This window comes from Octodon degus, unplaced genomic scaffold (genome assembly GCF_000260255.1).
Source record: "Octodon degus isolate 3935 unplaced genomic scaffold, OctDeg1.0 scaffold00079, whole genome shotgun sequence".
Taxonomy (NCBI): Eukaryota; Metazoa; Chordata; class Mammalia; order Rodentia; family Octodontidae; genus Octodon; species Octodon degus.
Window position 1 is genome coordinate 3,838,819 of NW_004524655.1, and position 10,237 is coordinate 3,849,055.

Below are 10,237 nucleotides of genomic sequence, written 5' to 3' on the forward strand. Positions count from 1 at the left end.
GGAACCAGGGATTGAACTCAGGCCCTTGTGCTTGCCAGGGAAGCGCTTATTCTACTGAGCCATCTCCCCAGCCCTGGAATGTCTTTTTTGTTTGTTTGGTTTTTTTTGCAGTACTGGGGATCAAACTCAGGACCTTGTTCTTGCCACACAGGCGCTTATGCCTGCTGAGCTGTACCGCCAGCCCACTCTTCCCTTTCTGCTTAAGCAAACTGTCCGTACAGGTTTGCCTCAGATCCACTTCTTCCATGAGCTGTTCCTGACCAGTGCATTCCTCCCAGTTCTTATCTTTCTTTGAAGTCCTGATTTATTTTTTTTTTTTTTTAAGGTGGGGTTTCACTACATGCTTCAGCTCAGCCTTCAATTTATGTAGCCCAGGCTGGCTTTGAACTCACAGAGACCCTGCTGCCTCAGTCTTCTGAGTGCTGGGATCACAGGCATGCACCATCACACCTGGCAAGGCCCTGGAATTTTTAAACATGTCAGCCGTCAGGAAATTAATCACACTCCTCCTTGGGACCACTCTTGTACTGTCACCTCAAAGAGTTGGTGAAATCTTGCTCCTGTCTCAGTTTTCCCTGCACACTTTCATCTCTTCCATCTGGTCTAATACAGTTCCCTGCGTAAAAACACAGTCAGTCTTTTCTATTCAACAGTGTCCATATTGTGCCTTTTCCAGAGCAGGCCTTGACCATGTTTGTCAGTTTCTTTCCAGTATTGGTAGTTTATAAAGCAAGTATTCTTTACCCAAAATGCTTTAGACCGGAAGTGTTTGGGATGTCAAAGTTTGGAATATTTGTATATACACAATGAGATCCTGGGGACAGGATCTATCCAAATATGAGCTCTACTTAGCCTTCACATACTCCCCAATACACATAGCCTGAAGGTTATTTATTTTATGCATTTACTTTTTCTTTTAGAGACAAGGTTTTATTGTGTAGCCCAGGCTGGTCTTGAACTCATGATCCTCTTGTTTCAGTCTCCTGAGTGCTGAAATTGCAGGTGTGCACCACCTTGCCTGAGTTTTGAAGGTAAAACAAAGCCTGTAAACAATGAACCATCCTTTCACAACTCAAAGGGTTTTTCCAGTTTGGATTAGAGATTTGAGAACCTGTAATAAGATTTTCAGATTCTACACTAAATTTTAATTCAGTATCTTCCCCAGCCCTTTAAAAATCTCAGCTCACGGGGCAGGGGAGATAGCTCAGTGGAATAAGTGCTTGGGTGGCAAGCACAAGGTCCTGAGTTTGATCCCTGGTATAACAAAAAAAAGAAAAAAAATCTCAGCTCATCTCTGGCAGCTCTCCTGCTGGGAGGTTGCTGGCAGAAACCGTAGTGTTGGTAAGGAAAAGCGCTTACCTTGTAGGTCTTGGAGCCCATTGCCCATCTGCTCTAAGTTTCCATTCACCAATGCAGTCACTCTGTGAATGTGGCCATACTTCTTCGTTTCTTTTGGCAATTCCTCTCTCTCGGCCTCTTCTTCCTCCTCTTCCACCTCTTCTGCCGCATGCTCCTGTTCATTTTCCTCTTCCTCTTCTGAATCCACCAAAACCATGACATCACCCATGTCTTGTCCCCTAATTTCCAAAGGAGGGAAAATAACCAAGATGTCATTTCCCCCCATATCACCCCTCACTGAACAGGCAACACTGTATTCTTTGCAGCCCTGTTGGTACTATGGAAAATGCACCATGCATTCACTGTAGTCAAGTCATGAGATGACAGTGAGAGATACAGCCACAGAGTACTAGAAACAATACCATCTTATGCCAGATATGCTGTTATCCTGTCCTTGTTCCTTGGGCAAGTGGCCCTGCTGTCTTAGGCATCTGTCATTCCAGTTCCCCCCACTATATCTATATCTGTATCTACATCATATATATGGTGTGTTCTTTCTTGAAATGACATTATTTTTGTTCCACTTAAGGAGGTCTCACCCACTCCTCATTATTTAAGACCCAGGTAAAGTCCCCTCCTCCTAAAGCTTTGAACCCACACTGGCACCTGGAGTCCAGGCCCAGTGAATTTGCATTGAATTGCCTTGTAATTTATTGCTAGCTTTGCCTACCTAGCCAGGGTATACATTTCTTAGGGAACAAAGAAGGTGTTCCATGGCCCAGCCACAGTCTTAGGAGAGTTACAGTCTCACTTCATCCTACCAACGTCCCAGTGTGAAGGAGGTGAGGGCATGAGGGTGAGAGGGGCAGGAATGTCCCAAAGGCACAGGACATGGAAATGGCACAGAGGTCCTTTGGACCCAGGTTCCCTGATTCTAAAGGATTTCCCCACAGTACCACACACTACGATCTCCTGTGTGAAATGCTGTACTTCACTCAATCACAGGGTATCCGACTTCAAACACAAGGCAATAAAGGGACAGTCTCATGCAAAATGGTCCCAAAACAAAAACATCCCACCCGTAGGAATGAGTAAAGAAGAATTACTTGTCCCTCAGGAAGAAGAGAGTTGAGTTCTTTGCTCTCATGGAGAAGCTCCGTAGGAAATGAAATACAAAAATTCCACTGGGCTACTCTGCCCTTGCTGGGGTTTCCTGTGGAGGTGGGGAGTTCTGGGCATGATCAGACTAGCCTTCTAAAACATTCTGTATGACTATGAATTATTCTTCCTTTGGCTGTTTTTAGAAAATTCAATAAAACAAATGCATGAGTGACTGGGTTCAATATGTACACATCGTCTTCATGTTTCAGTGATGGGCTCATAGCCTGCCCAGCCCTGGGGTTTGGCATCGTAAAAGAACACAGACTTTGGACTCAGTCAGAATGGGGTCAAAAGGCAGAATTGCATCTACTTCCGGAATGAACTTGCAAAAATTGCTTTGCTGAGCCTCCATCTCTGGAAATGGCACCCTGATGAGGTTATGCAGGGTTTACAAGAATGCCTCAAAAGCCCCTGCCCCCCACCAAAAAAAAAATGAGAGGCCAGGGAGATAGCTCAGTAGAATAAGCGCTTCCCTGGCAAGTGCAAGGGCCTGAGTTCAATCACGGGTTCCACAAAAACAATCAGTCAATCAGTCAGTACCATCAATGTTCATGTATAGGCATTAAAAATTAATCAACGAAGTGGAAACATAGTAAACGCTTCCCTGGCAAGTGCAAAGACCTGAGTTCAATCCCTGGTTCCGGAAAAAAAAAAAAAAAAAAAAGCGGGGGAGATCCCTGCCCCAGTATCAGGCAATGGTGGGGACAGGCAGCCTAACAGCAGTGAAGATAAATTACGAAAATAGGTTTTCTTTTATTTAAATCTAGGAAACACTTACCTGAAAGTGCTTCTTACTACAAAGAGAAAGAAAAAGAAAAATTAATATCCAGCAACACCACTAAAAATCTCACAAAATTCCACCCCCCCAACACAGTAATGGGGAGCAAATCCAGTAGTGTTCTACCACTGAGCTTCTTCCCCAGCCCTTTTTTTTTTTTTCCCCTTCCTTTTTTTTGCAGAACCAGTGATTGAACTCAGGCCCTTGTCACTGCCAGGGAAGCACTTATTCTACTGAGCCATCTCCCCGGCCTTCCCAGCCCTTTTTAAATGTTTTAAGTTTGAGACAGTGTTTTTGTAAGTCGCCCAGGCTAAGCTTAAAACTTGAGATCCTCTTGCCTCACTCTCCCAAGTATTCTAGTATTACAGGTATGCATCACCATGCTGAGCACAGGCTAACTTTGAACTCACTACGTAGCCCAGGCTGGCCTCAAACTTGTGGCGATCCTCCAGCCTCAGCCTCCCGAGTGTTGGGATTTCAATTGCGCACCACCACACCCGGCTCTTTTTCCATGTTCTGACTGAATGAAGATTCTATAGGATAGGACTGCATGGCAGGAATGAATATAGCAGTGGCCTCACGCCCCACCCACACCTTTCTAAGAAACCTGAAAGAAAAACAGGGACCCAAGAAGCCCTCACCTTTCCAGCAGAACACAGGACTATAATACAACACAAGCCCTGAGATAATGGCCAGTCCCAACAGCAGGAGGCTGACGATGGTTCCTACAATGCCACCAATGTTCACAGGCTCTGTAATGACAAATCACATCACCGAGTCTTCCATGTAACACATGCACAACTAGGAGGGCAAGCTCCCCCTTGAGGTCCAGTTCTCGGCTTATGAGTTTAAGCATAACCTAGAAGTTTTCCATAATGCAAGTAAGCACAATGTAACTCATTTTATCACTTTGGCAAGTTTGTGGGGATCAAATAAAGCTTCTGATGTGAAAGACCCTGGAAAATTCCAGTCTCTGCACTGAGTAGGGGAGGTAGCTGAGTAGTAGAGAGATTGTCTTGTATCTGTGATGCCCAGGGATCAATCCCCACCACAAGACAAAATAGCCCTCCAGACTGGCTTCTGTAGCTGTTGTTGTTCTATTCTATTTTGTTTGTTTTTTTATTTATTTATTTTTTAAAACCATCTTGTCACGTTCTTCAAATTGGACCTGATCTCACCGTGTACCCCAAGTTGACTTTATACTTGGAATCCTCCTGCATCAGTAGTCTCTCCAGTGGGTGGGGGTTACAGTCACACACCATCACACCCAGATTCAAGACTGTTTGGTTTTTGCCTCTTGACTTACTGCAGGTTGAATCTAGTCTTTGCTTCTTTTTTGTTTTCTTTTTAAGCAGGACAGGGTCTCATGACGTCACTAAATTGCCCAGGCTGGGCTTAAAGTTAGGATCCTCCTGCCTCAGCCCCACAGGGTGCTAGGATTACAGGCATATGCTACCACACCCAAGACCATGGTAAGAATGTGTCAGCAGTGTCATGGTAGAAAGAGGATTAATAGGACAAATACAATGCATGCAGGCTCTCATGGGTAAGAAACTTGATACAGGACAGGTTAGTGAGTGAAGGAAATATCATTTGAAAAATGGTCCTGGAGGACAAAATAATTGGGGCCAGGGAGATGGCTCAGTAGAATAATTGCTTCCCTGGCAAGCGCAAGGGTTTGAGTTCAATCTCTGGTTCCGCCAAAAAGGAAAAAAAAAAAAAAAAAAAGAATAATACTTTACCGTACCTCTTATCATTTATAAAAATCAATTCTATGTTAATAAAAGACAACTACCAAAGTCAAAATACTGAAAGTGTTAGGAGACAGTATCTATGACTCTGGAATAGGAAAACTTTTGTTGTTACTGTCAGCTGGTTGGTTTGAGGCAGGGTGTCACTATACAGTTCAGGCGGCCTCCTCAGATCGCTGAGTAGATGTTCTCATTTTAATGTAGTTGATTTTTTGAGGCATTTTTTTTTTATATCACTAGCAATTCCTTTTGTGGCACTAGGGACTGAACTCAGGATTTTTGTACTGAGTTAGAACTATACCCCTAGCCCTTTTGTTTTGCTTTGTTGTTTGAGGTAGGGTCCTGCTAAACTGCCCAGGTGGAATTTGAGCTTGTGATGCTCTTACCTTGGGCTCCCAAATGCTGGATTCTAAGTATGTGACACCACATTCTGCTATCAGTAGTGACTTTTATTTTAGGAAATCAAAGCAGAAAAGACAACAAACTAATAGGGAGCCATACTTATGACATGTAAACACGAACAAGGAATTAGTATGAGGAATTTCTAAAGAATTCTTAGACCTCTACTGAAAAGCAGAAAATGTCAGACAAAAATATATATTTCCCAAAAGGAAAAAAAACAAATACTAAATAAACCTAAGAATGGTGGGGCTAGAGAGATAGCTCAGCAGCTCAGCAGCATAACTGCCTGCCTGGCAAGCACAAGGTCCAGACTTTGATCCCCAGTACCACACACATACTACACACACACACACACACACACACACACACACACACACAGTGGTGTTCAAACCAGGTGTGGTGGTGCATATCTGTACTTGAGAGGCTGAGGCAGAAAGACTGCCATAAGTTTGAGGCCATCCTGGGCTACATAGGTGAGCTCAAGGCCAGCCTGTACTGCATAGTAAAACCCTGTCTCAAAAAAAAAAAAAAAAATGTTCAAAACCATGCCAGCAATCAAACTCAACTTAGAACTAGATTAATTTTTGGTTTTTTGTTTGTTTTGAGACAAAGTCTTGCTATGTGTTCAGGCTGGCCTTGAACTTACTACGTAGAACAGGCTGGCTTCAAATTCACTGTGATCTTCCTGCCTCAACCTCCTAAATGTTGGGATTATAGGCATGGGCTACCACACCAGCATAGAACCACACTAAGTTCCTTTCTTCACATACTAGATGGGCAAAATTAGAAAGCCTTCTGGCAAAATGTGGCAAAAATAAATCACCACTCATATATTGTCCAGAATAAAAATAATTTAGTATTATCTCATCAAGATTAAAATGCAGGGGCCACAGAGATGGCTCAGTGGAATAAGGACTTCCCTGGCAAGTGCAAGGGCCTGAGTTCAATCCCTGGTTCTGCCAAAAAAAAAAAGATTAAAATGCACATGCTTCATAATCCTTGTACATATGCTAGAGATAGATTTGTCTGGGTACCTGGTACACACATACATAAGCAGCTGAGTAAAAGATGTCCACAGCAATGCTGTGTCTCATAACAACAACAACAACAACAACAACAACAACAACAACAACAACAACGAGAAACAACACAAACATCCATGAGCAGGAAAATGAATAACCTAATTGTGGAAAGATGACACATTGGAGAACTACACAGCAGTAAAGAGGGATGCGGTATAATGACAACCATCGGCATCAATAAATCCAAGAAACAAAACATGGAGTGAAACAGGTAAGTCACGAAACACTGTGTACGTGGGTAACAATTTTCTTTTTCAGAAAAATTAGAGGAGTTTTAGGTTCATAACAAACTTGAGCAGAAAGCAGAGGTCCTGTGTCTCCCCCAGCACATGGCCGGCCACCCTCATGGCCGGTACCTTTGTCACCATCAGGTAACCTACACCAACACATCACAGTTCACAGCAGAGGCCATCGTTGGCATTCTGCGTTCTGTAGGTTTAGACAAATAGACAGTGATGGGCAAGTGTCCATGACACAGAAGGTGTCCACAACCCTGAAAATCTTCCTTGCTCTTTTCAACTTCCTTATCCTCCACAATGCCTGGCACCCACTGATCTACCTCCATGGTTTCACATGATGTGCAGCCATGGTGACTGGAAATACATAGAAATTAATTATTATATAGGAGTATACACTATTATCATTCAGGTCTTTGTATTTCAATCAGATTTTTACTGGTACATTTTAAGTATATACAATGATCACATTCAGCATAGTGCATTAGATCTTTTTTTTTTTTGGTGGAGCTGGAGATTGAACACAGGCCCTTGCGATTGCCAGGGAAGCATTTATTCTACTGAGCCATCTCCCCGGCCCATTGCATTAGATCTTAAATGCACCTAAAAGTTCAAGTGTTGAAGACTTGGTTCCCAGGTGACTAGAAGGCAGTGGAAACATTAGGAGGTAAGGCCAAATATAAATCAAGGACCATTTTGTATCTGTATATACAAAATAGTTAAGATATGCAGCTACTTTCTCTTAATTCAATGAGAAGAAAGATTTATACCAATAGTGTTTGAACAGGATATCATGTCTGCATCTTATACCATGAATAACTACTACGAAGACAACAATATGCAATGTATTAATTATTGTAACTGTCCTACTAACCTGTTTTGAAACTGTCTCTTTGCTATTTGTTTCTCAATTTAGAAAACAAGGAGGTAAGGCCTAGCTAGAGGAAGTGAGGTCATAGGGTGCGTGCCCTGAAAGGTCATGTCAGGAGTCAGCCCCTTCTTCTCATTGCTGTGTGGCCATTATGCTATCGGCAGCTTTGCCTCACCAAAGGCTTCTTGCCATCTATGTTCACCAATGGCCCAAAGACAGACCTCATGATTACAAGCTGAAACCTCTGACGCCATACACCTTTCCTTCTTTAACTTATATATCTCAAGTAGTTTGTCACAGTAACGGAGAGTTGTCTACGCAGGCATTTACACAGTGAAGTCTTTTTAAAAAATAAAATAAAACAAGAAACTCTGGGTAGTAGTTACGTTTTTTTGTTTTTTTGTTTTTTTGTTTTTTTTTTTTTTTTTTTTAGCCGTACTGGGGATTGAACTCAGGACCCAGCACTTGCCAGGCAAGCATTTATTCTACTGAGCTATCTCCCCAGGTCCAAAAGGGTTTTTGTTTTGGTCTTTTTTAAGTAGTTACCTTTGGTGAGAGGACCAGGAGGAGACTGGGAAGGAGATTTCATGTACAATTGGAGGTGAAATATGCGATTCCTGATGAAATTGGGATTTCAGAGGAATAATAATTTTTTTAGCATATGTATGTTGTATACACTATTTGGGACATAGCGATACTTCTAAAAAAATCTTTATCTATATCTGGCTACACTACACTCAGGTCACTTCATCAGTCTCAGCACTGCCTGCATCTTCAGCAGCACATTATTCTTTTGGGTGTGTATTGTACTATTTGTGTGTCCCAACTCATTGACGCTACACATATATTTTTCAGTGTGTAAGATACACTATATCATTTTTTTGTCTCCCATGCAAATGTTAGCGCTTTCAGGATTGGAGAGTACTGTTTTCTAGATACCCTGTTGAGCCACAGATAAGCACACTTGTAATCTACCAGTTGGCAAAGGTCGGTGTGGGGCACCAGGCCATCCCCACACTGCTGCCAGGGCCCCTGAAGCTCTCAGCCCTCCTCCGTTCCCTCACTCACCTTTCACATCCAGCCAGATGTCCACTTTTCTCACCCCCACGGGGTTCTCAGCCCGGCAGACATAATAGCCTTCGTCCAGGTCCTGGGAGCAGTTGCGAATTGTGAGGGTAGAGTTCTGGCCATCCTGGGCAATGACGTAGTGGCTGTTGGGCTGGATGACCACTTCGGGCTGGCTCAGGTTCCTCAGCCACTGGATCTTGGCAGGGGGGTTGGCTTCAGATACCTGGCAGGTGAGCGTCACGTTGCCCCCTACAAAGCAAGTCTTCATGGGCTCAGAGAAAGGGAAGGGGGTCCCTGGTGAACAGAAGAAGGTTAAAAAAATGTTTAGGGAAATACAAACCATGGCCTGAGATCTTTAAGAATATGATTTCCTTCCTGGCAAAGCAACTCCAAGAATTTCTGTACTATAGCTGGTCCTACAGAATAAATGCTATCCCTTATTGAACATGTACTATGTGCTGGGTCTTTTACTGTACTAACCCAACTCACTCTCACAACAACCCTGTGGGTATCCTCATTTACAGAGAGAAAATTGAGGCACAGAGGAACTTAAGCAACTTGCTCAAAGTCACACAACCAAGCAAGGTATGTAGCTAGACTTAGAGTAAACACCTGTCCCACTTTACCCAAGTTCGAACACTCCCCGAGATGTGGAGCTTCTCAGGACTAAAGCCAGGAAAATTCAGACCAAAGTAGAATAAACAGGTTTTTCAGGGTAAAAGAGAACTCCATCACTCAGACCTTATAACCCATAATCTTACATCTATGCTACTAGCATCATTAGAAATAACCACACTGATTATGGACACATTGTCCAGCAAGGTGTTCCAGGGGACAGCAGGGCATCTACGTTGGCTCCCTACTGCTGTGACAAATTACTATACACTTAGTGACTTAAGACAATAAATGTATGCACCTATGTTCCAGAGGTCAGGAGTGAGAATGATCTTCCAGGACTAAACTCAAGCCCTGGCTGGGCTGGTTCCCTCTGGACGCTCTGGGGGTCTGATTAGAGCAGAACACAGATAGCTACGAAGGCCACCGCTGCATGAGACGCCTTTCCTCAAAATGTACACCCTCTGAGCAGGGTAGTAGATTCATCTGGGGGGATTTATGGAGTATATACTTCAGCATCTGAGGGACACAGTGGCTAACAGTTCCTTCCTGGGACAGTGAAACCTGCTCTGCCTGGTAGCTGTTCCAAAGGAGAATCTAGGTTTTCACAGGTGGCATTTTGGGAAGAGGAAAAGAAGTCAGGCTGAGGAGACAGGAATAGGCTCTCTCTCTCTCTCTCTCTCTCTCTCTCTCTCTCTCTCTCTCCCACCCTCCCTCCCCTCCCCCCTTCCTTCTCTCTGTCTCTCTTTTTTTTAATTCATTTTATTGAGAAACAAATAGCAATGAGATACCTGTTCCTTATTATGCCTAAGATGTTTGAAATGCAGTGAGATAGTGAGGTTAAGCTTGATAGCCTAAATGGTTTGATAATAACAATAAGCTTTTCTTCTGGATGGTTAACAACCTAAATTTGCAGACCAAAATTAGAGAAAAAG

General features: G+C 43.2%; 1 protein-coding gene and 1 pseudogene across 3 annotated transcripts in view; one reads left to right on the top strand and one right to left on the bottom strand.

The window, feature by feature from the left end:
- The window catches only part of LOC101568704, a 279,180-nt pseudogene that overhangs the window by 57,665 nt on the left and 211,278 nt on the right, over positions 1–10,237 (top strand).
- The window catches only part of Vsig10 (V-set and immunoglobulin domain containing 10), a 34,960-nt gene that overhangs the window by 1,304 nt on the left and 23,419 nt on the right, over positions 1–10,237 (bottom strand). For all 3 annotated transcript variants that reach the window (XM_023720993.1, XM_023720994.1, XM_004636231.2), the window contains 4 exons: positions 8,688–8,981; positions 3,919–4,029; positions 3,278–3,293; positions 1,360–1,577 (listed from right to left, as the gene is read on the bottom strand). In XM_023720993.1, the coding sequence (XP_023576761.1) occupies positions 1,360–1,577; positions 3,278–3,293; positions 3,919–4,029; positions 8,688–8,981 (639 nt within the window). The remainder of the gene's footprint in view (positions 1–1,359; positions 1,578–3,277; positions 3,294–3,918; positions 4,030–8,687; positions 8,982–10,237) is intronic.